Source organism: Bombus terrestris, chromosome 5, assembly GCF_910591885.1.
Source record: "Bombus terrestris chromosome 5, iyBomTerr1.2, whole genome shotgun sequence".
Taxonomy (NCBI): Eukaryota; Metazoa; Arthropoda; class Insecta; order Hymenoptera; family Apidae; genus Bombus; species Bombus terrestris.
In genome coordinates this window covers 8,590,031-8,617,337 of record NC_063273.1, presented here as the reverse complement: position 1 = coordinate 8,617,337, position 27,307 = coordinate 8,590,031, and the positions used below count along the sequence as shown (strand labels likewise).

The 27,307-nt window shown below is 36.0% G+C and overlaps 1 protein-coding gene across 3 annotated transcripts in view; it reads left to right on the top strand.

Moving 5' to 3' along the window:
- Window positions 1-933: 933 nt before the first annotated feature.
- The window catches only part of LOC100647333 (sodium/potassium-transporting ATPase subunit alpha), a 187,741-nt gene continuing 161,367 nt past the window's right edge, over window positions 934-27,307 (top strand). For all 3 annotated transcript variants that reach the window (XM_012308484.3, XM_012308483.3, XM_048405840.1), the window contains exon 1: window positions 934-978. In XM_012308484.3, coding sequence (XP_012163874.1) covers window positions 949-978 — 30 coding nt within the window. In that variant the 5' untranslated portion in view covers window positions 934-948. The remainder of the gene's footprint in view (window positions 979-27,307) is intronic.

The following is a 27,307-nucleotide window of genomic DNA, read 5'->3' as shown; positions in this document are numbered from 1 at the left end:
CATTACCGATTTGCGGCTGCTTATGGAGGTATTTGAAGACTTTTATCATAGGAAATATTTTATGTATATATTGTACGCAAATATTTTATTCTATATATTTTATGTAATTATTTGATGCGTATACTGATGTACATATACATACATATATTTGATATATATGCGTTATATAAAACATTTTGAACTAACAGTACAATGAAATGTAAATATCATGATAATATCTAAAATATTTGATCTAAAAATGTACATAGAAGCATATTGTCATATCGCTTACAATAAATATCTTGCAATTTCGGCATAGACTTTCAGATTCATTACAAAATTTACCAATAAATATAATCATTACAATGACAATGAAATTTCAAAATAACGCGTTTTACAAGTGTTCGAATACAACCGTGAGCTACTGTATACACCGCGTGGTATGAAGAGAGACGAAGAAAGGTTATTCAGAATGAAGGACAGATATACGGTATATAAGCATCGCCCTCGCGAGAATGCCATAGAATGAGAGAGTTGATAAATACACCTATGTAAGGAGGGGAAATAGTTACTGTATTATAATTATAGAGCAAGAGCGAGTGAAAGGGACTTTTCGTATCGGTCATCGAAAGTGGAGGGGCACGCGCGATCTTGATGAACCGGGGTGCCTTTGTATCGTTTGTAAACTCGTACTCCTCATAGTGAGTCGTAGTACATGTAGTATGAAAAGAAGCTTCACATCGTGACGTCAGCACAGTATTTCGGTACGAGCCGCGTGAATCGTTACGAAATCCGTGGTTCGCGATTTATTTTGTTCAAACGGAAGTGGAGACGTGTTCGAGTTGAGCTGCGAGTGCTTCACAACTGAACAGATCAGTGTCGTGTATAGTTTCAGGATTCATTTGGTCATCAGTAAGTGCGGCGCGTGCATCAGGTAGTCGGAACATCGACCGACACATTGTTGTCAAGATGGCGTCGAAAGGAAAGCTAGCGACCGAGGTCAGTGACGCTTTTCTCTTTTTACTCTTATACATCTTCAACACTGGTTCGGTCACGATGCAAGTGCAAGATATTCGGATAAGAAATGGTTGAATCCAGCGTGTTTTACGTAACCTTTCTACTTTATCGATTAGTTCATCGAACTTATGATCGACGATAATTGTGTTCGCGCGCTTTGACGACAGGTCTCGCGTTCACGAGAACGTCATACTGTGTTGTAAACCACGCCCTTGGAGAGTCATTTTCATGGAATGTTTTTCATTCATTCTCCTCATTGATATAATTTACGATGTTATATTACGAACGTTGATATATCTCCATTCGTATAGTCATTCAAAAGGACTAGCGTTTGATAAAAATGTATTCAAGTTTTTATTAAACTGTACAATGTAAAATATGCAGTTATAGTAAAGTAATTTAATTATAAGCGACTTGAAATAAGTTTGTCAGTATGAAAACATTACAAGCATGTAATTGCATCTGCAAATTATGATTTCTTGTTTACGGCAATAGAAATATGATCTAACCATGAAATCAAGCAATCTACGGATTGACTTCTGTCTCTCTCTCTCTCTCTCTCTCTCTCTCTTTGTCGCTCCATCTTGAGACATAATATACACGTGGCTTTGAGTATACAATACCTGTTGTTTTCTCGTTGAGGATACTGTTGCCGCACATTAAGCGGTTGACTGATTCCAGATATTCATGTGCATAAATAATATCATGCGGAGGATATTTTCTATCATCGTATTGAATTACGATTTCTTACTGCGTGATATTGTATTATATATTTTATGTTTTATACATATATATACACTTATTCATTTTATAATCGATGGAATAAATCGAATTTATGAAACTATAGTTTGATTATAGGATTGTGTGGGATATTACGACACTATTAAAGCACCTTATGATAGTAAAAGTATGGTAAGAGCAGTATTTTTATTTACACACTTGCATCTCTTAAATGGGATCTATGATATAGGATATCTGATTATGTTTTATTTCAGATACAAATATTTAGAAAGTTGGAGCCTATGTTTTATGTAAATATACTAGTTTCTCTGTCATTTAATGGTTTCTCTTTCGAAATAAATGTAATATATAGGGGAATTAATCTGATAATAAACATTATAGTACATACTATGTTTTCCTGTTATAGTTTGGATTTATTGCTGATTTATTTAATGATATAATTAAATATAATTAAAAGAAATATAAATTTGTTATAGTTATCATATCATATTATAGAACATAAACAACATTGGTTATTTTTTTTCAATGTAAATGAACCTACCGATCTATACTGAAAAGTATAACAGTAATTACAAAGAGAAACTTTTATGATATATTTAATTCTGCTCGCTATAGATTGTATTTCTTATCTTAGAAGTTTAGTTATAATTAGTTGTTTACAGTAAATAATCTCGTTTAATTAATCTAGTAATTCAACATCGATTTGTACTTATAATTTACCATACCATGTTTCTCCATAACATAATGCACATTTCATAACAGTAAATTTGTTCGATATCGTTTAAAATTATCTATGTCACCGGTATATTTGGAAGTTGTATAAGTTTTTTTTATGTATGTATGTATATGTCAAGGTTCGTATACTCGTAATGGTAGCCATCTCACCGGAAAATATGAAGTAACAGGCAATAAAATCCCCTAGAAAATGTCGTACAGCCTACTTTCTAATCCCTTTCTAAAAGCACGTGCTCAATGGCTATAAATGAAAATATATCGTACCCTTAATTTAAAAAGTCAAAGTCAAATTTCAATTAATTTCAAAGTTAAAATTTATGTTGTAATAGTTATTATTTTGCGTTAGTGATACGATATAATCGTTCGTATTTAAAATATACGTAAAATCAAGGATATAAATTTGAATAACAGTTTCCTAATATGGTATGCTTTTGGACTTGAATATGGTTTGTTCGACGTTGTTTTCTTTTTGGCATGTTGCCACTTGTCGGAAAAGCAGCTTTATTTTTAGGCAGCACGACGTTCGACCTCGATTTCGGGGATATGTGTTACAAATATTGCCTACATAGGAAAACCTACAATATAGAAGTAGCTCTCTTTTGGAAAAAACAATAACAATGCAGATTAACTGTACTAGTTATTTTGTTTCGTGTCCTCGATCTAAAACCAACAATACAAAATGCGATTGAGATTATTTCATTCATTCATTAAAAAGTACGATGATTATCGTGGATGTTTTTGTCAAAGGTCGTTGATCTCAATCAGCACTGACTGTTTTCTGTATCGGTCGACAAGATCGCGTGTGACTATTTCCATCTTCTTACTTACTCATTTCACTGTTATTTTTACTCGTAGAACATAGATTATATTTCATATTATGATAAAAATATTACTAAATACTCAAGAACCAAATACCTATCCTGTGCCATAATTTAATTTCTAATATGCTATGATATTTCATATTATTAAAAGTAAGAGAGAATAATATTTAGATTCTGTGAACTATTGAACATAAAATATGTATAATATTTGAACTATAAATGACTAGTAACTAAATATTTTGTATATCGATCTTTGAAGTAAAAAGTAGTGCGAAGTTCAAAATCGGCCCTGACTGGGACAAGTGTTTTATGAATTGGCCACGAGATGGCAGGAGGTGGACATTGGGAGAGCAATGCAGTAATTTGTGATACACACGTCAGTCTGGCGTTTCTCTCTCTTATCCTTTTTTTTCTCTCGTTCCTCGGAAGCCCCTCTTTGTCGTTCTCGTCTCACCTTCGACGCTAATTTGAACGATACGGTTCGCGTTTATTATCGCTAAATTAGCCATTATGTCGTTATTTTAACGAGTCGATGTGTGTCAGGGGGCCGTGCACACGCTTCCAGTGTGTCCACTGTATTTCCTCGTTCAATTTCTCTTCTGCTTGTTCAACATCGCCGTCATGACATGACCCATCTTTGAAAGATATTTCCAATAATTGTGTTAACTCATTTACATCGGTTCATAGTTTATTATATCTCATCTTGCGAGAATTTAGCAGTTAGCAATTATTCTTCATGGTCAAGAATACGATTGATATTTATTTGCAGGTTATTGGCTTACTATTGGCTTAGTACAATCAATGATCAGATCAGATGTCGCTGACGTCCTTAAGTGTAGTTCGTTGACAATATCTGTTCCGATTATCATTATATCTTCATTCTAACTTCGGTATCATATATTACATCAAAAAAATCTATTCTTCGTCTGTCGTCGACTCAAGAAGTACATTGATAGAAACTAGATTGATCTTGATATCTCGGGTTTAAGTTACTATGAAAGTTACATTGTCGTATAGTTTATTCCTAAATGAAATGTAACTGTACAACAAAAATGTTTTCTACTGTACAGTATAAATATGTTTGACTCTCACGATACGCACGACAGATAAGTGACGTGTCTCATTAATCCCGGGAATTATTCTAATAAAATTTTCTGTTAGTATCTACCCGATGTAATTTCATCTTAGGCTCTTCGAAATTTTTTCCATAACATATCTTTAATCTATCATATCTAATAATTCATATAATTGGAGGTTACCTTTTTTTGAGGCATTTATTTTGTATTATGAATTCTATTTTTGGTGGGGTATTAACAGCGCGTTAATCGTAAGATCGCGCAATATTTGCGTGCTTGTGACAATTTATTCAAGGACATGTTTTAAAAGACAATACACACGAAGTTACTTTTTAGAATGTCACATTCATTATACAATTTTACATAATTTATTATGTATTATATATTTAATATATATTTATTAATATCCATTAAAAATCTTTCATAATTCAATAGAAATTCTACCAATGTGTTCTAATTATTACTAGTTCAATGGTACTCCGATCGCCACATCCGCACAGTTGCGGTTCTAACCGATTCTCATTACCTTTAACAACATAATCTCTTATACATACATTGTACGTTTACAATTACCAATTTCAACCTATGTATTTACAAAAATCTTTACGAATCTTACATAAATGTATTTATCAAACCCATATATTCACATTAATCTGTCATTGTAAATTGTTCTATAAAAATCTTAGCCTTATTTTCATGACATCCAGTTACTATCTTACCAATTTATGTTGTCTCCCATAATTATGAAACCATTTATGTACAATTACACACATGTACAGTTACATACAAGTAAATATGTACAATTTTGATACGTTGATGTGATAAGGAACAAAGTGTATTCTGCTTGGAATCGTATTGAGCGATAATTTTATGGAAACAATTCACCAGAAATAAAACAATAGAATAGTAGTTTATTTTTGTTTCATGATCGTAGAACTAGCGTAACAGAATACCTCAGCGTATGAAATTTGATTTCAAGATACAAGTTTAACTGTTCGATTTTAGCGTGTTTATCTTTCTTGGTTTAATCTAGAATTTATCGTAGACAAATCTCGCTCCTGTTGATATCGGTCAAAACCATTCTAAGGATAATCCAAACGAATCGACGTTACATTACACAAAATAAGTAACTACTCTCGTCGTCGTAGTTCCACTAGCTGCCACGCCTTTCAGATATACGTTACGAGCTCGGTGTCTGTTTCCACAAGGGAACTAGGGCCGTCAGTTCCGAAAGCAAACACATCTCAGCGGATTGTGGTTGGTTTTGTCAGTGGTCGTGAATCCTCGCGAGGATCTGACGATACGGTTTTGCGAAGGATATCCGATTCGAGGTCAGACCCGTGACAGTGAAGCGGCCAGATTCGTCTCGCGAGATCTGGCTCGATCCAGCTGTTTTAATGGTGAACTTCCGCGAGATGACGACGCGAACACCGGAGGGGTCATCCCACGCGGCACGGGACCATAATTCCTGGGAAGGAAACCGCCCTGTATATTGGCCCTTTTAAACTTCTTTACCGACTAATTCGTTGTCGCATCCGCGCTCGCGCGCGCGTTCCACGCTGCTGCTTTGATTATTTAAATGCCAGCCACGCTCTGTTTTTTCCTCTTACGCTGACAATGCGGCTCCCTTCGTGTTTACCATGGTTCGTTGATTTGACGTTCGTTGCTTATAAAATAGTACCTGATCAAGGGGAAACGGAGAAGTATCTTTATATTTTATGGTTGATCAGTTACAAACTCATTTGAATGGTCATTAAAATAATTAATTGTTCGCGGTCGATGTTCTTTTCTCATGGTACTAATCTATGCGATAAATATTTACTGTTTGAAGATAAATGTTGAATACCGCCACATGGGCGACGTTCGACTTGGAAAATAAATTTTAAATATCGCTGTGGCGACATCCGGCCATAGAGGAAATCGCACATGCATCTCAAGAGTGACACAGTCCGTTTCATATCCTAATGCCTAGCAGTGCACGTGAAGAATGAAAGTATCGAACGATACCTTAGAATTTGATTTACTAAATGCAACGTTTAAAAAGAAAATTTAGAATGACGAAAGACAGAATAAAAGATGGAGTTGTTAAAGGATATTAAATGAAATTTGATGTGAATTTTAAGTCGGTCCATAATGGGTTACATCGTCTACCCCTTCGTCGCGATCAAATTAATTTCGAAGCTAATTTAGCTAATGTAATATTCACCGAGCGACTTCCTGTGGCTCGGGTTACTTGTTTCTTCAAATTCCCTGTAGTAACTCGATTTCTCAATTACCTACGGTCGACGTAAACGTTAATATTCGGGCGAATCGTGAGGCAGATAGAAATTTTACACATCGACCACGTGTATCTTAGCTATTCCAGTTCGGAATTTTATGATAACGCGAGCTTGTAGCATTGAAGAGACAACGATAAGTAAATTAAAGTAAAATTAATATAGGAACGAACGAAATGAAATAAAACCGCGTTTACATTAGGTGGTTTCTCTTAACGCGGCTTAAGGAAAACTCGGACGAGCCAACAATTTCATTTCCATTTGCTGATGTATCTCGCTTTCGCTGATATCGCATTATTATACCACGTGTGAACGTGTACGCGTATTGTTGCTTTCACGCCGCTTGTATATTCCAGTCGATACCGTGTTCCGGAGATAGCAGCTTATCCACCGATAAAATTATGTAACGCCGACACACGAGAATGTGTACGCGACGTACACGCGCATGTTAATAGGTTTAACTTTAATTAAGAGCCCCTCGAAAATTGTTGCTGACCTCTGTTGCACCGGAGCGCGCTGGCTTAATTTCGAAAAATTTCATCGTGGTGCAACGATTCCTAGTATTTTCTCGCTCTGTACGTGGTTTACTAGATGCATTTTTTCTTTTTTTTTTTTTCGTTGAATTTTAGTGAAAATTGATTTCGAAGGATGGCAACAAGGGATTTATTCTCGATCGATTTTTCGTCAGTTTACAGAGCGTGTTTCCAATTTATGGAATATTCGATATCAATAATCGTATCTTGATTTTTCCTATTCTATTTTCCTATCTCGTAGCGTAGCGAACTGTAGGACGCGTAGTACATTCAATGTTTCCATAAGGAATCGTGGATGGCGTGGAGACCAATTTAGAATTAATGGAATATTTCGAATTAATCGTATTCCGCACTTTTCTATTTTGAAGGAGTTAGGCTAGCGTGGTATGTATAGAAATTATGCAGGAACTTTGTAAAATGGATTATAATGAGATGACGCAGATTCTCGTTCGAGGTGACCAACTAGATGTTCGATTGCTTAGTTTCAATGACCCGTCTACTACAGCCTTATTACCACACGGTTCGATCCATTTTTACCTAACTGACGATGGAATTATTCATCAAATAGAAATACATATAGCGGGCGAGTTCGCTAAATTTAGTGGACTATCTTGACGCGCTGTTGCTAATTTCACACACTGTTTGACCTTTCGTATTAAACATAGGACTCAGTTTCTTCCATCATGAAAGTACCACAGATCTCGTCTCGAGGCAATTACTCTGCTCTAGCATTGAAAGGGGATGAAAAAAATAGTTAGCAATTGTGACAAGCTTTCGGGGTCAATTGTTGCCGGTTTGCTTAATTTTCCGACGAAGAGGATTCTACGATCTATCTACAGAATGTGACGAATATCTAAAATGTAACTTTCCTCCTCGTTTCTGAAGAGATCTAATTTTTCAAAAAATCTTCAGGACTCCATCGAATAGATAGATGTCGCTAACAGAGTCTATTATTTGTTAAATTGTTATTCATTATACACGAGACACCCCACTGACCTCACTAAAGAAATAAAATAGTCAAACTCGAAGATGCCATCCCGCTGGGTGTAGCCACCCACATGTTATTTAGCAATTAAGCTAGAAAAATTTATCGAATGTCCAAATTGTAAAGTACAAATTAAATAATAATAATAAAAAAAATAAAATTATACACGAAGGATAGGTGAAAAGATTCGAATAATATCTTTTCATTCGACGTCTCGGTTTTGAGGAAATCAGGTTGGACGATTCGTCGAACATGCCTGAATTTTATCAGTTCTCAATTGGATATAATTTTTCAATGGTTTTTCTACGTTCGGAAACATGCCGGAAATGTGGAATGAAAGTTTTTCATGCGAAAGTTTTTTACTTCTTTTTTTCGAGAAGAACGAAAAGTTCTTCGTACGGTAAAAGTAAGTCGCGAGAACGTGTTACAGAATTCTTCGTATGGGGATTCTTTCTACCGGAATATGTAATTTGAATATTCATCCGGCGCAGCGAACGTGCTCGCCTAGAACTTGTTACTTTCACAGTTCCAACACTATCAACATTGCATAAAGCATTAATCTTCCCCCCTCTGTGTTAACTGGAAAATACACGACGCTTATCTACGTAGGTCGCTTTCAAATTATTTACCGACTAATTTGATATTTACGCGATTTCCGTGTTCACGAATTAATTGAACGACCATGAAACGACAAACTCTGTTACTCGCGGCGTAATGTAATAGCATAAGAAGCAAAGGAACAAGAGTCATTCGCCTGCTTCGTGTGCATTCTACAATACATAGAAAGCTACATCAGCGTGATTGCATCGTTACGTAAACGAAAATTGTTTTCTTACTTCTTTAATCTACCTTTTGCTTTCTTTGCCCTGTTTCAAAAATACAAAGTGCCGCCGAATAACGTCTACAAGCGTGAGGCGATTCTTTAGGGAAAAATAAAAGCAAAAATGTGGAATAAAATGTTTTCGTCCGAGGTTTTGCTTTCGAGGAAACAACAGACCTCGGAGATTTGTTATATATATTTAAATTTACCTAGTTAACAATTAGACACGAGTAAACAATTAAAAGCAGGTTATTCTACACGTGAAAATAATTACAGAATTGGAAGAAAAATTTCCCGTTTAAATTCCTGTGATTTTCAAGAATATGGAGTTTGTTATAATAAATATATTTTTTTCATAAACGAAGCGTTTTACGAAAACATTTTATTCTGCATTTTCCATTTATTTTTACATATAGAATAAAATCCTATAGATTATGTTCTTTTATTTAATCTGGAATTAGCCACATTCCAGTATATTTGACAAATTTCTAAACTCAATTTTCTCGGAAGCTAAGCCGCAGATGAAAACATGTCTTTTACGTTTCTTTCTGTTGTTTTCTCGAAAGGAATCATTTCATAATAGGTTGCACATGTTATTCGGCCGCATCCTGTGTATTTGTTGTTTCAAACGAAAATAAATTTTCTTACGAAATATACATTTTCAATTTTCTATAAGACACGACAATCTATTTTTATTTTGTACGTTATGTGCCATTTTACATATTTTAACCGCAGTAGATTTAAATGTACTATATTCGAACGTTTAATTTCTATAAAATATTATATCGTACATATCTACACGTATACAATATTCTTTAGATATCGTATTGTACTTTGTTCTGGCATTGTTATCCAAATCATTCATATTGCTGGCGATTTTCTAAGTCCATGAAATTTATTTTATTTTAATCAGTATATTAAATATTTTTATATATTACACGTTATTGTATTCGATTGGCAACAAAGTGATTGCGGATTTTGTCATTAGGTGGTATTGACAATATCCGCGATCACTTAGTTGCCAACCTTAATAGTTAATACAGAAAGGTAAGCATATTAAAGTCACCAAGTGTGAACAATTTTCAGCCAAAGATAACCATAGCTACCGCTAAGAAAACATTTTGCGTCAAAGTTTGGATATCCAAAGCTGAAATATTGGTTACTTTTAACTGATCCCGTATAAACTCAATTATTCTCGTTAAATACACCTTAGTTCGACAATATGATTTTTATTTCGTCTCGCTCCGTGCGTAAAATACGAATGAGTTTCTGTCGGTCGTCGGATGAAAATTCTTTTATCGTCAGCCAGGCGAATTTCATGACCGAGTTGTTCCTTTCTTACGTAGCTATGCGAGATTTTATGGTAAGTGCGTGCTTTTTCTCTTATCGCGAGATATACCTGGATAGAGATATTCTAAACCGGAGAGGTTAATTTTTTCCCAGAGATAATTATATTCTCGACGAGCCGATCATTTTGCAAGGAAGTCTAGCGAGGGTGCTGTTATAAGCTAGGAGGATGGTAATTACGTAAACTTCCGTTTTTCCGATGGGCTCGAAGGAACGATGGGAATTTTAACGAAATAGCAACTGTGTTCGATCGAGTCGTAAAGGTAAAATTGTTCGGTTCGGGAAGAAGGAATAAAATTGTAACGTTAGTAGAAAGTGGAAATGCATTTATAGAAAATTTAAAGGTGGAAACATTTCCAGAATGCATGTGATGTGAAAAAGTATGTAGAACAAGCTAAAGCACGCTTTATAATATTATAGTTAGCAAATAAAAGTAATCTCTATTTATGTTTCACTTTCTTAATCACACTGATATAAATATAAATTTGCATAAACGTCCATAATCCCAGCAGTCTCCTTTATTTTATAAAATTTCTCAGTACAAACATTTTCTAAGATAACGCGCTTCTAAGTTAACTTCTCTCCATATCTGTGGACGTAAATTTTCAAATTAGTCTCAGATTTCATCGATATAATCACAATAGTCTGGTCATAGTATAGCAATGAAAATTCAAAGAATTTCACATAACACGCGTATTATGTTTATGAAAGTTTTGTGTATGATGCTTTCGTGAGTCATTGTATATGCACCGTGAGCATGTAAGCAGTTACACGCGTGTCCATCGATGCGTGTCGCCACCCTTTGCCTGCTAATTATGCACGTGCCCCCTCGTCAACGGTGCACGACCAGCAGGTTGCTTGCTACTTTTGACCGACACACGCGCGTCATCGTCGTCGAGCACTACGAGGCTCGCTCTGCTTACCATAGCCTCACGTGCTCGTTGTCGTCGTCATCGAGTGTCGTCATTCGTAGAGGTTGAAGACAGCCTGACATTTTCGAGTTTCCACGCGTTGGTAATTCTTGCTCGTCGCAAGAATATCACGGGCCTGACCTATATTATCGTACTATGGCTGCTAGAGCATAGGTCACGTGCTCGCGCCGCCCTGGCCATTCTGGTGCATCGATACTTTCCTGCTTTTATGCTCCTGCAGTTTTTCGACACGTTGGAATTTCCGGGTCGGCGCACATCACATTAAATTATTATTATTAAAGTCTGTAATTTCGATTTAAAATCGCTGAATTCTGTTATTAAGTCGTTTTAATATCAGCGATATTAAATGACAGGGCAAATAATGCGATCTGACGGTTCTTTACTCATCGAGCAATTCTTCTTGAAATTTATAATTCTATTTTTCCTTTTTATTGCACTGGCTCGCCTATCTTTGACCTTATCTGAAATCCTTAATTTTCTGCAAGTCTTTCGAAACATTTACATTCTCATCCGAGTCTTGAAATTTCTCAAATTAGCCCAGCAGAGTTTTATCGGATGCATTTTGCGTTTCTTCAGCCACCCAAGTCTGCAATTGGCAATTGCTCTTTGGCGCAAGAGGTTAACGTCTCTCCAACCATTGCCGAATTTTGAACTTTCCAGAAATCTTGAAACGTTTAATTTCTCATTCGCTCGCGTGAAATCTCTTCGTTCTTCGTTTCATTTCGGATCATTCCAGATCTTCGGATCGGTTCCAGAATTTTCTGTAACCTTCCAAGCATTTAAATTCTCGCTCGACCCTTGAAATTTCTCAAACTAATCGAACCATCGAGACCATGATTTTGCGCTCTATTTGCATTCGATTTTTTCTCCATCCATTCACTAATTTCCCCAAAGTAACGCTATTTAACGAGGGACGTGACACTTCCAAAGAGTGTCATCTTTACACTTGTATAAAGTATAGCTTTCTTGTTCCAAACAGAGCACGTGCGGCCATAAAAGAGCCAGGCACGTAGCATAGACTCTCCACGCGAGATTTTGCACGATGTATGTGGTACGGTGCGAGGATCGAGAGGGTACACGAGTATCTCGTGATAGAGACGAGGAAAACGCTGGCTGTGGTCGACAGAAAGGGTGGATCCACCACGTGCTACGACATGGTAGGCCACGACATTAAAGCGGAACCGTGTTTACGGATGAGCAACTCGTGCGGTTCGAGGATCGATCATTACGAATTCATCGTAGTGAACGCGAAGGATAATCGAGTAAACATATCGATCGGTATCCCGTTTAATTTTGTTGACGTAAGAAGTTGTTGTTGTCTGCGGATGTTTTCCTGATCAATTACATGATTCTCATAAGGGAGAAGAGTTTTTGTTGCTATCGTTAGTTGTGGAATTTTGAAATCCTTGAGAAGCTTGTTGGTACGATAATGAAGATTATAATGGCTATGTTTTTTCTTTTCTTATTATAGTTTGAGTTTGATTCGTCCCTCAAAAATGAAAGGATACATTGGATTCATAGTTGTAACGTTTTAACGTGTAAAATTAATATAGAAAAATTGTTTTTCCAGTGCTAGTATTTCAATCGGTCAGTCAGTTACTGTCACGCTAATATCTCGTAAATATGAAATTTTCGATAATTACGTCGGATCTATTAGAGATAATTGTTCTCCTGTGTCTTCTTCTGAGCATAAAGCGGCACCTGCCAATTACAAGTTCACACGAATTAACGTTCATTTGCATTGCAATTTTCTCTCGTCAGCTCCATCCTTTGCCAATCGACGTCTTTTACTTTATTTGTTTTTGATATTAATACTATGCAGGAAATTATATTTCGAATGAAAACTTACATCTGACCATGCAAGGCTTCTTTAGACGTCAGCACGATAGTAATAATTTGCTAGGATAACAATTCAGCGAATATATTTACATGAGAAATATAATACTTGGGTAAGAGCATTTGAGAATTGTAAATGTAATAATAATAAAAGAATCGTCACGATACAATTATACTTGGTTTAGCAAGCTATGGTAAAAAAGATTGGCACGAGAGTGGCACGTGGAGATAAGAATTCTGAAAGAAATATTGGCCTGCTCGCTGGTGCGAAAGGCTTGCATCGTAAGCAAGTCTATTGTAGCCTGTGCTGCGCCAAATTTCCGGATGTTCCTTTGATATATATAGGGAAGCAACGCCAGTCGGGTAATCTCAATTTCTGGGTTACTTCGGACCCTTTGAACTATTAAGGATCCTTAGATTCCATCTAAATCTTCTGACCACCCGATACTCCCGGGTTTCATCGTATCCTTTGAAATATCTTCTTAGACTCCCTCAAACACTTTGATTTCTTCAAATTCTTCGGCCAAGTTCTCAAGAAAATGTGAATTCTCCCGAATACTTTCGATTATCCGGGATCCTTTTATTCTTCAACAAGATTCAGTTTTCTCTGTATCTTTTGGCTTTATCAATCCTTTGAACCATCCGGAACTTTTAGAAAACTTTCGAAAATATTTGTATTCTCACTTGGACGTTGGAATTGTTCGATTCAATTCGATCGGATAGCGTGACTTTGTAGTTCTTCGTATAAAACGGAGTTGAACGTTATTCGAATTGTTTTGAATATCTATCTCAGGCGATTGCCGGGATAAATTCGTATCAGTGGAATATTTTATCCGTGGAACAATTACTTGCTGTCGGTAACAAATTATTTTCTATATTTATTCGGATAATGATTGCAGACTTATTTTTACTATTAATTTACCAAATGAATAATCCACCAAAGGACAATATATTTTTTAATCTGGAATTTGGAAAGGTTTATAAAAATCCAGTATAAACTGGACAACGTTTAGCTTTTGGAAATGCATCTCACGTTCAGTACCATGTCCATCCTCCACATTTTTATTTTTTTTATTATTTAATTTGTATTTTACAATTTGTCCAACCGGACATTTGGTAAATTTTGTTAACTTAATCGCTAAATAACACGTGGATGGCTACCCCCAGCGGGATACCATCTTCGAGTTTGACTATTTTATTTCTTTAGTGAGGTCAGTGGCGTGTTTTCTTTTTAGTCTTCTCTCTATGAGAGTTTTGCCCGCTTCAGCAGCTGGTTTGGATGTGTTGCCGTTTTTTTCTTGTATTTTTCTGCGTACCTGCCAATTTCTTCTTTGACTGTTGACATTATATAACACATAAATATCGATATATCATTTTATCCGAATAAATTCTTACGCGAATATAAGTTATTCGATTAAATTTTTAGCCAGATAAATTCTCGCACGAGTAACTTCTTATTCGAATAAATTCTTATTCGCACAGATATGCGTTCGATTGTATATTTCTTTACTAGTGACGAATAAAACTTGATTTTTTATTCTTATCAATTACCTGTTGTTCGAATAACATTTTCCCCAACACATTGATACGTGATCATCATACGTGATCCTCCGATTCTGCGTGAATATATAGAACAAAGTAAATACGTATCAATGCTCGTGGCTATTGTAACATTGTCATAATTGGAGATAGATTGGTAAATACAAATGCGCGTTACAAACGCGTTCTCATTATCATCCATATTAAATATCGTATTGTTTCCACGTCAACAGTAATTAATTACCTGCATCATCATTTAACCAGTTCACCCCACCTATTCTGCTATCGTATGTCTGACCGTTCGCATATGCTACTTACGTTACTTCAACGTATACGATTCGTGAATTTCTCTTCTCCGAAAATATCGATCGATCGATAGTCTGATATTTCTGACGCACGCTACGATGAACTATTATTTTTCTGTTTATTTGCGTTTGATGTCCGGTTTCCCTTGGAAATCTCGCTACAATGTATTGTTGATTGCGGCAGTACGAGAAAAAAACGATCGTACGAAAATCGAGGGCGATTTTATTGTTCGCTAGGCACGAGGAAATATAACGATACCTATTGTTCTTCCAACGATGCCTTCGATGGTTCACAATGCCGCCCGTGAATAGTAATAAATCGATGATATTGCACGCTGTTTTCGTTCGTGATCTTTAACGAATTATTTTTAATCCGCAGTTCGCTCGGATAGTTGCATGCCTGTTAATGTCTCATTTGATTAGTCACGGGATACTTAGTTAAGGGTTTAATGTGATTGACAAATAAGGAAGGAATTATCCTTTGAGTCTCGTGCTTTACATTCTTTATGGTTGAAAAGAGAACAGGTTTGATGTTCTTTTAAAGATTCTTACGTTTATAACATATAAATTAGCGATGGCCAGTTCAGTTATTTTGAAATATTAAGAAAGAATTGTGGTGTACATCGAATCATAGTGTAGAATAGTACATTTTTATGTACGTAAAATGTACTATTATATGTAAAATGGTAATTTTGCAGATTTAGCAATTAGTCTGTTAGTATATCCCCATTCGCGCTTTTGACTATTCGCACGCGCTCTAATGTTCATAAACTGTTCATAGAACTATAAAGTTATAGAGCTGAATAGCCAGAAGCTGTCTAAAGATCTTTTAAAATGCAAAATTGCTAAGGTAACGTTGTTAGAACGCGAGGAGAAACATTTCGTTTGAACTTAATAAATTTATATTCTTCGCAATGGTTTAATGTTTTATAATGTTCACTGGCTTACCAACAGACAATGAATATTTATGCAGCTTCATATTTTTCTATTTGTTTTCTCTAACCGAACAAATGAAACCTAAATGGAGATTTCTCTCGACTTTATTCTGGATATTTTTGCATACTATACTTTTATATTTCTCATAAATGCGGTGGCGGATGGAGAACCGAAGGAAGATAGAATTCCAAAAAAAATATATACCAAATAAAATACAAAAAAAGGGAGATAAATACCGAAAGGCAAGAGGAGAAGCGCCAAAAACGAAGTACGACAATAGCAGAGAAAAAATCTATAAAAGTGTATAATATAAATGCATTTAATTGGATAATGTAACGTAACGAAATGCAAGAATCACAGTAAATAAGTAATAAAATAAAAAAAAATTAATTTCTCATAAGTGCACGAACATCCACAGTTTACTTATCAATAGATCGTGGATGTCTATGCATTTATGGAATTGTTCGATATCTTTTTCGCTACTATCTGTTGCGTGTCGATTCCACAGTTCTATGAAATCTTAAGACATTGAAGCATTTATAACGTTATAATCAGACTGCGATTATTCATGCAAATTCATAAACTTTTATAAATATAAACATACATTACACGAACAGGTATATAAAATATCCAAAGTGAGGAGGCGTTATAACATTTAATAGGTGAAACTAATTTCTAATTAGATTTCATCTGCTTTATCGTTTTGATGAACATGTGAATTTGCATAAACATGCACAGTCTACTTATCGATTATGCGTGTTCGCATTTCGCTCACGTATCTCAAGAACCACGGTTTTAGGGAAAACGAGTTTCGACGTTCTGTACTGTTATATTGGGTTGGCAACTAAGTGATTGCGGATTTTGTCAATAGGTGGTATTGACTTAATCCGCGATTACTTAGTTGCCAACCCAATAGTTTCGCGATGATGCAATAGCGATACAACCGCTTAATGTTTAAAGTTCCCTTGTAAGATTCTACCAGCAGGAAATACCAGGAACGATTATTTCTGCTGTACTAATAAATAACCGAAGAATTACAAATTATGAATTACGTCATTGCTGTACCAGATGAGCGATCTCCATATCCGTCTATTCCTTTGCACTGCACACAGTGTGCTGATCTCTAGCTTGCGAGAATCCACTCGCACGATATCCAATAATTCTGACACAAGGGTATAATAACGACGATAATGGTGGTATAATATGCCACGAATTAATTAGACATGCAGCCATAATGAAGTGCATATCACGCAATGGGCGTAGTCCTCTGAAATATTCTACGCCTGGCTGATTGATTTTGCTCGTGAAGACTCGGCTAAATATCGAAGCCGCGTGGTTTCACAACTCGCGTATTTACAGATGCGTACGTGTCCTGAATAGATGCGTACGCAGCTATCGGTTAGTCGGACGGAAAAGGCGTTGAGACGTAGAAATATGTTACCATGGAATGGTAATTTTTTATTCATATCTGGTACCATTCTTTACACTGTAAATAAAAACCTATACATAATTCTGTATAACGTATATACATATATATATATGTAAACTCCCTAGAGTTCATGTAGGATAGGGATTCTTTTTGTTTTACGGGTAGCACGACAGGCTGTGTTTCATGAACAGACCGATCTTCTTTTGTTTTACGGACGACCATTTTAACGTTTTTCTCGAACGGACGGACAGAGAGTTACATTAGAGACAGACAAGGCTACAGAATAGTTATTTAAGATTTTAAAGACTGAAGATGAAAGATAGGTAGCTCAGGACGTTGAAAATCGATTCTCGATTTTCAGGTAAACATTGCACTAGAGACTTGTTATTTCCCGTTTAGATAATTATTGTTATTTATTGTTATAGACGCATATTAATTGTTGTTTATTTTTGTATTTTATTATTTACTTCATAATAAAAACTCAATTTTCAGACTACAGAATCAATCCCTGAATTATCCCCAGCTTACGACCTTACAAATCGATTTTCATTATGCCATGCGTAGTGAAAATGCGAAGTGAAGCTACGAATATGTATTGAACGTCATGAACGAGAATGCAAGGGGGGGGGAGAAAATAGAATGCATAGAATCCATAAGAAAACCAGAAGATGAAGTATGTTATGTCTTTCCTCTAGAATATCAAGCAAGAGATCATCATCCGGGGTTATTCAGTTTATCGATAGTGAAGAAAGCCACAAACAGCTTAACCAAGGTAGGCCATTACAGAAACATTGCAGTCACGATGGCTGACGCAACAGCAGCGTCATACATCGATACAAGTTTAAACTTCGTGTTTCGAGATATTTACTTAGAAGAATCGGAGATCATCTCCACAAGGAAAATAAAGACCGAAACCGAAAAGCCCACTCTTCAAATAGAAACATTATTAGAGATCTTCCGGAAACAAAACATGCATGAGAGGGAAGGCACGGACTTTGCCACAAAACAATTTGATGGAACGCAAAAAGCCAAAAATTGGATATTAGAGTATGAAACGGAATGCGAAAAATACGAGATCCAAAACGACAAAAAAAGGATCAAGAATTTGAAGAAATATTTGGGAAAAACAGCATCAGAATGGTACCAGACAAATCTGCTGAAGAATACAACTGGGAAAATTGGAAGGCAGCATTTCTAAAAGCTTTTAGCAATAAAGGTTGGATGGCAGTGCGATACGCCTATAGCTTTAAATATATTTCAGGTTCATTCACTGAATATGCCATAAAAAAGGAACGATTAATATTGGAAATAAGGAGGAAGACCTCCGAAGAGACAAGGATAAAACTAATTGTTATTGGATTACCCTTACACATTCAAGATAAAATCGATAAAGAAGCAAGTACAATCAACAAATGACTTAATCAGACTCTTGGGGCAATATGAAGACCAGACAAAAGGAAGAAAAACACTAGAGAGTAATGCAAGATTGTACAGAAAGCCAGAGCCACCACCCAATAAACAACTGTGTGTGATTTGTGAAGCACAGACTTTCCCAGGCCAATTTCACCCAATACAAGTATGCAGAAACAGAAAGGGAAATGCTCAGAAGATATCATAAAGCTTATAGACTCGACAGGAGAAACAGATTCAATAAAAATTATCCTTGCAGACCGATACTCAGTAATGACATCCAAAGTAATTCAAGAGTATGCAAGAAAAAGGAACATTAAATGAATTTTCACCTCGACAGACTGCCCATCCTCCAATGGACTGAATGAAAGGGTAAATCAAACATTAGTAAACAGGATCAGGTGTAAGATCAATTCAGACAAAAATAAGAGAAACTGAACAAAAATGGCAGAAGATAGCATAGAAGAATACAATAACACCAGACACAGTGTAATGGGATTTGCCCCAAATCATTTACTGTATGGAAAAATGATTGAAATCGTCCCTAAGGAAATAATGGAAAATAAGATAAATAACCTAAAAAGAGACACAGAAGAAGCATTCAAAAACTCGACAAGAAATTTCGAAATCAACAAACAAAAATATGATAAGAAAAGAAGAGAACACGAATTTAAAATCGGTGATATGGTCTTCACCCACAACGGAAACAAAATGAATAGAAATAAGCTGGAAGAAATTAGGAAAGGACCTTTCAAAATTCTAAGAAGGATTTCAAACTCCATATATGAAGTGGATAACGGTAATCGGAGATCTGAAGGGAATTTCTTCCACTCGAGTAAGCTAACCGCTTACAGAGAAGACAATTAACGATGTAATTGTCAACACGAGGAGGGGAGGTGTAAACTCCCTAGCGTTCATGTAGGATAGGGATTCTTTTTGTTTTACGGGTAGCACGACAGGCTGTGTTTCACGGACAGACCGATCTTCTTTTGTTTTACGGACGACCATTTTAACGTTTTTCTCGAACGGACGGACAGAGAGTTACATTATAGACAGACAAGGCTACAGAATAGTTATTTAAGATTTTAAAGACTGAAGATGAAAGATAGGTAGCTCAGGACGTTGAAAATCGATTCTCGATTTTCAGGTAAACATTGCACTGGAGACTTGTTATTTCCCGTTTAGATAATTATTGTTATTTATTGTTATAGACGCATATTAATTGTTGTTTATTTTTGTATTTTATTATTTACTTCATAATAAAAACTCAATTTTCAGACTACAGAATCGATCCCTGAATTATCCCCAGCTTACGACCTTACAAATCGATTTTCATTATGCCATGCGTAGTGAAAATGCGAAGTGAAGCTACGAATATGTATTGAACGTCATGAACGAGAATGCAAGGGGGGGGGGAGAAAATAGAATGCATAGAATCCATAAGAAAACCAGAAGATGAAGTATGTTATGTCTTTCCTCTAGAATATCAAGCAAGAGATCATCATCCGCGGTTATTCAGTTTATCGATAGTGAAGAAAGCCACAAACAGCTTAACCAAGGTAGGCCATTACAGAAACATTGCAGTCACGATGGCTGACGCAAGAGCAGCGTCATACATCGATACAAGTTTAAACTTCGTGTTTCGAGATATTTACTTAGAAGAATCGGAGATCATCTCCACAAGGAAAATAAAGACCGAAACCGAAAAGCCCAATCTTCAAATAGAAACATTATTAGAGATCTTCCGGAAACAAAACATGCATGAGAGGGAAGGCACGGACTTTGCCATAAAACAATTTGATGGAACGCAAAAAGCCAAAAATTGGATATTAGAGTATGAAACGGAATGCGAAAAATACGAGATCCAAAACGACAAAAAAAGGATCAAGAATTTGAAGAAATATTTGGGAAAAACAGCATCAGAATGGTACCAGACAAATCTGCTGAAGAATACAACTGGGAAAATTGGAAGGCAGCATTTCTAAAAGCTTTTAGCAATAAAGGTTGGATGGCAGTGCCAATAGCTTTAAATATATTTCAGGTTCATTCACTGAATATGCCATAAAAAAGGAACGATTAATATTGGAAATAAGGAGGAAGACCTCCGAAGAGACAAGGATAAATCTAATTGTTATTGGATTACCCTTACACATTCAAGATAAAATCGATAAAGAAGCAAGTACAATCAACAAATGACTTAATCAGACTCTTGGGGCAATATGAAGACCAGACAAAAGGAAGAAAAACACTAGAGAGTAATGCAAGATTGTACAGAAAGCCAGAGCCACCACCCAATAAACAACTGTGTGTGATTTGTGAAGCACAGACTTTCCCAGGCCAATTTCACCCAATACAAGTATGCAGAAACAGAAAGGGAAATGCTCAGAAGATATCATAAAGCTTATAGACTCGACAGGAGAAACAGATTCAATAAAAATTATCCTTGCAGACCGATACTCAGTAATGACATCCAAAGTAATTCAAGAGTATGCAAGAAAAAGGAACATTAAATGAATTTTCACCTCGACAGACTGCCCATCCTCCAATGGACTGAATGAAAGGGTAAATCAAACATTAGTAAACAGGATCAGGTGTAAGATCAATTCAGACAAAAATAAGAGAAACTGAACAAAAATGGCAGAAGATAGCATAGAAGAATACAATAACACCAGACACAGTGTAATGGGATTTGCCCCAAATCATTTACTGTATGGAAAAATGATTGAAATCGTCCCTAAGGAAATAATGGAAAATAAGATAAATAACCTAAAAAGAGACACAGAAGAAGCATTCAAAAACTCGACATGAAATTTCGAAATCAACAAACAAAAATATGATAAGAAAAGAAGAGAACACGAATTTAAACTCGGTGATATGGTCTTCACCCACAACGGAAACAAAATGAATAGAAATAAGCTGGAAGAAATTAGGAAAGGACCTTTCAGAATTCTAAGAAGGATTTCAAACTCCATATATGAAGTGGATAACGGTAATCGGAGATCTGAAGGGAATTTCTTCCACTCGAGTAAGCTAACCGCTTACAGAGAAGACAATTAACGATGTAATTGTCAACACGATGAGGGGAGGTGTAAACTCCCTAGAGTTCATGTAGGATAGGGATTCTTTTTGTTTTACGGGTAGCACGACAGGCTGTGTTTCACGGACAGACCGATCTTCTTTTGTTTTACGGACGACCATTTTAACGTTTTTCTCGAACGGACGGACAGAGAGTTACATTAGAGACAGACAAGGCTACAGAATAGTTATTTAAGATTTTAAAGACTGAAGATGAAAGATAGGTAGCTCAGGACGTTGAAAATCGATTCTCGATTTTCAGGTAAACATTGCACTAGAGACTTGTTATTTCCCGTTTAGATAATTATTGTTATTTATTGTTATAGACGCATATTAATTGTTGTTTATTTTTGTATTTTATTATTTACTTCATAATAAAAACTCAATTTTCAGACTACAGAATCAATCCCTGAATTATCCCCAGCTTACGACCTTACAAATCGATTTTCATTATGCCATGCGTAGTGAAAATGCGAAGTGAAGCTACGAATATGTATTGAACGTCATGAACGAGAACGCAAGGGGGGGGGGAGAAAATAGAATGCATAGAATCCATAAGAAAACCAGAAGATGAAGTATGTTATGTCTTTCCTCTAGAATATCAAGCAAGAGATCATCATCCGGGGTTATTCAGTTTATCGATAGTGAAGAAAGCCACAAACAGCTTAACCAAGGTAGGCCATTACAGAAACATTGCAGTCACGATGGCTGACGCAAGAGCAGCGTCATACATCGATACAAGTTTAAACTTCGTGTTTCGAGATATTTACTTAGAAGAATCGGAGATCATCTCCACAAGGAAAATAAAGACCGAAACCGAAAAGCCCAATCTTCAAATATTAACATTATTAGAGATCTTCCGGAAACAAAACATGCATGAGAGGGAAGGCACGGACTTTGCCATAAAACAATTTGATGGAACACAAAAAGCCAAAAATTGGATATTAGAGTATGAAACGGAATGCGAAAAATACGAGATCCAAAACGACAAAAAAAGGATCAAGAATTTGAAGAAATATTTGGGAAAAACAGCATCAGAATGGTACCAGACAAATCTGCTGAAGAATACAACTGGGAAAATTGGAAGGCAGCATTTCTAAAAGCTTTTAGCAATAAAGGTTGGATGGCAGTGCGATACGCCTATAGCTTTAAATATATTTCAGGTTCATTCACTGAATATGCCATAAAAAAGGAACGATTAATATTGGAAATAAGGAGGAAGACCTCCGAAGAGACAAGGATAAATCTAATTGTTATTGGATTACCCTTACACATTCAAGATAAAATCGATTAAGAAGCAGTACAATCAACAAATGACTTAATCAGACTCTTGGGGCAATATGAAGACCAGACAAAAGGAAGAAAAACACAAGAGAGTAATGCAAGATTGTACAGAAAGCCAGAGCCACCACCCAATAAACAACTGTGTGTGATTTGTGAAGCACAGACTTTCCCAGGCCAATTTCACCCAATACAAGTATGCAGAAACAGAAAGGGAAATGCTCAGAAGATATCATAAAACTTATAGACTCGACAGGAGAAACTGATTCAATAAAAATTATCCTTGCAGACCGATACTCAGTAATGACATCCAAAGAAATTCAAGAGTATGCAAGAAAGAGGAACATTAAATGAATTTTCACCTCGACAGACTGCCCATCCTCCAATGGACTGAATGAAAGGGTAAATCAAACATTAGTAAACAGGATCAGGTGTAAGATCAATTCAGACAAAAATAAGAGAAACTGGACAAAAATGGCAGAAGATAGCATAGAAGAATACAATAACACCAGACACAGTGTAATGGGATTTGCCCCAAATCATTTACTGTATGGAAAAATGATTGAAATCGTCCCTAAGGAAATAATGGAAAATAAGATAAATAACCTAAAAAGAGACACAGAAGAAGCATTCAAAAACTCGACAAGAAATTTCGAAATCAACAAACAAAAATATGATAAAAAAAGAAGAGAACACGAATTTAAACTCGGTGATATGGTCTTCACCCACAACGGAAACAAAATGAATAGAAATAAGCTGGAAGAAATTAGGAAAGGACCTTTCAAAATTCTAAGAAGGATTTCAAACTCCATATATGAAGTGGATAACGGTAATCGGAGATCTGAAGGGAATTTCTTCCACTCGAGTAAGCTAACCGCTTACAGAGAAGACAATTAACGATGTAATTGTCAACACGAGGAGGGGAGGTGTAAACTCCCTAGCGTTCATGTAGGATAGGGATTCTTTTTGTTTTACGGGTAGCACGACAGGCTGTGTTTCACGGACAGACCGATCTTCTTTTGTTTTACGGACGACCATTTTAACGTTTTTCTCGAACGGACGGACAGAGAGTTACATTAGAGACAGACAAGGCTACAGAATAGTTATTTAAGATTTTAAAGACTGAAGATGAAAGATAGGTAGCTCAGGACGTTGAAAATCGATTCTCGATTTTCAGGTAAACATTGCACTAGAGACTTGTTATTTCCCGTTTAGATAATTATTGTTATTTATTGTTATAGACGCATATTAATTGTTGTTTATTTTTGTATTTTATTATTTACTTCATAATAAAAACTCAATTTTCAGACTACAGAATCGATCCCTGAATTATCCCCAGCTTACGACCTTACAAATCGATTTTCATTATGCCATGCGTAGTGAAAATGCGAAGTGAAGCTACGAATATGTATTGAACGTCATGAACGAGAATGCAAGGGGGGGGGGGAGAAAATAGAATGCATAGAATCCATAAGAAAACCAGAAGATGAAGTATGTTATGTCTTTCCTCTAGAATATCAAGCAAGAGATCATCATCCGCGGTTATTCAGTTTATCGATAGTGAAGAAAGCCACAAACAGCTTAACCAAGGTAGGCCATTACAGAAACATTGCAGTCACGATGGCTGACGCAAGAGCAGCGTCATACATCGATACAAGTTTAAACTTCGTGTTTCGAGATATTTACTTAGAAGAATCGGAGATCATCTCCACAAGGAAAATAAAGACCGAAACCGAAAAGCCCAATCTTCAAATAGAAACATTATTAGAGATCTTCCGGAAACAAAACATGCATGAGAGGGAAGGCACGGACTTTGCCATAAAACAATTTGATGGAACGCAAAAAGCCAAAAATTGGATATTAGAGTATGAAACGGAATGCGAAAAATACGAGATCCAAAACGACAAAAAAAGGATCAAGAATTTGAAGAAATATTTGGGAAAAACAGCATCAGAATGGTACCAGACAAATCTGCTGAAGAATACAACTGGGAAAATTGGAAGGCAGCATTTCTAAAAGCTTTTAGCAATAAAGGTTGGATGGCAGTGCCAATAGCTTTAAATATATTTCAGGTTCATTCACTGAATATGCCATAAAAAAGGAACGATTAATATTGGAAATAAGGAGGAAGACCTCCGAAGAGACAAGGATAAATCTAATTGTTATTGGATTACCCTTACACATTCAAGATAAAATCGATAAAGAAGCAAGTACAATCAACAAATGACTTAATCAGACTCTTGGGGCAATATGAAGACCAGACAAAAGGAAGAAAAACACTAGAGAGTAATGCAAGATTGTACAGAAAGCCAGAGCCACCACCCAATAAACAACTGTGTGTGATTTGTGAAGCACAGACTTTCCCAGGCCAATTTCACCCAATACAAGTATGCAGAAACAGAAAGGGAAATGCTCAGAAGATATCATAAAGCTTATAGACTCGACAGGAGAAACAGATTCAATAAAAATTATCCTTGCAGACCGATACTCAGTAATGACATCCAAAGTAATTCAAGAGTATGCAAGAAAAAGGAACATTAAATGAATTTTCACCTCGACAGACTGCCCATCCTCCAATGGACTGAATGAAAGGGTAAATCAAACATTAGTAAACAGGATCAGGTGTAAGATCAATTCAGACAAAAATAAGAGAAACTGAACAAAAATGGCAGAAGATAGCATAGAAGAATACAATAACACCAGACACAGTGTAATGGGATTTGCCCCAAATCATTTACTGTATGGAAAAATGATTGAAATCGTCCCTAAGGAAATAATGGAAAATAAGATAAATAACCTAAAAAGAGACACAGAAGAAGCATTCAAAAACTCGACATGAAATTTCGAAATCAACAAACAAAAATATGATAAGAAAAGAAGAGAACACGAATTTAAACTCGGTGATATGGTCTTCACCCACAACGGAAACAAAATGAATAGAAATAAGCTGGAAGAAATTAGGAAAGGACCTTTCAGAATTCTAAGAAGGATTTCAAACTCCATATATGAAGTGGATAACGGTAATCGGAGATCTGAAGGGAATTTCTTCCACTCGAGTAAGCTAACCGCTTACAGAGAAGACAATTAACGATGTAATTGTCAACACGATGAGGGGAGGTGTAAACTCCCTAGAGTTCATGTAGGATAGGGATTCTTTTTGTTTTACGGGTAGCACGACAGGCTGTGTTTCACGGACAGACCGATCTTCTTTTGTTTTACGGACGACCATTTTAACGTTTTTCTCGAACGGACGGACAGAGAGTTACATTAGAGACAGACAAGGCTACAGAATAGTTATTTAAGATTTTAAAGACTGAAGATGAAAGATAGGTAGCTCAGGACGTTGAAAATCGATTCTCGATTTTCAGGTAAACATTGCACTAGAGACTTGTTATTTCCCGTTTAGATAATTATTGTTATTTATTGTTATAGACGCATATTAATTGTTGTTTATTTTTGTATTTTATTATTTACTTCATAATAAAAACTCAATTTTCAGACTACAGAATCAATCCCTGAATTATCCCCAGCTTACGACCTTACAAATCGATTTTCATTATGCCATGCGTAGTGAAAATGCGAAGTGAAGCTACGAATATGTATTGAACGTCATGAACGAGAACGCAAGGGGGGGGGGAGAAAATAGAATGCATAGAATCCATAAGAAAACCAGAAGATGAAGTATGTTATGTCTTTCCTCTAGAATATCAAGCAAGAGATCATCATCCGGGGTTATTCAGTTTATCGATAGTGAAGAAAGCCACAAACAGCTTAACCAAGGTAGGCCATTACAGAAACATTGCAGTCACGATGGCTGACGCAAGAGCAGCGTCATACATCGATACAAGTTTAAACTTCGTGTTTCGAGATATTTACTTAGAAGAATCGGAGATCATCTCCACAAGGAAAATAAAGACCGAAACCGAAAAGCCCAATCTTCAAATATTAACATTATTAGAGATCTTCCGGAAACAAAACATGCATGAGAGGGAAGGCACGGACTTTGCCATAAAACAATTTGATGGAACGCAAAAAGCCAAAAATTGGATATTAGAGTATGAAACGGAATGCGAAAAATACGAGATCCAAAACGACAAAAAAAGGATCAAGAATTTGAAGAAATATTTGGGAAAAACAGCATCAGAATGGTACCAGACAAATCTGCTGAAGAATACAACTGGGAAAATTGGAAGGCAGCATTTCTAAAAGCTTTTAGCAATAAAGGTTGGATGGC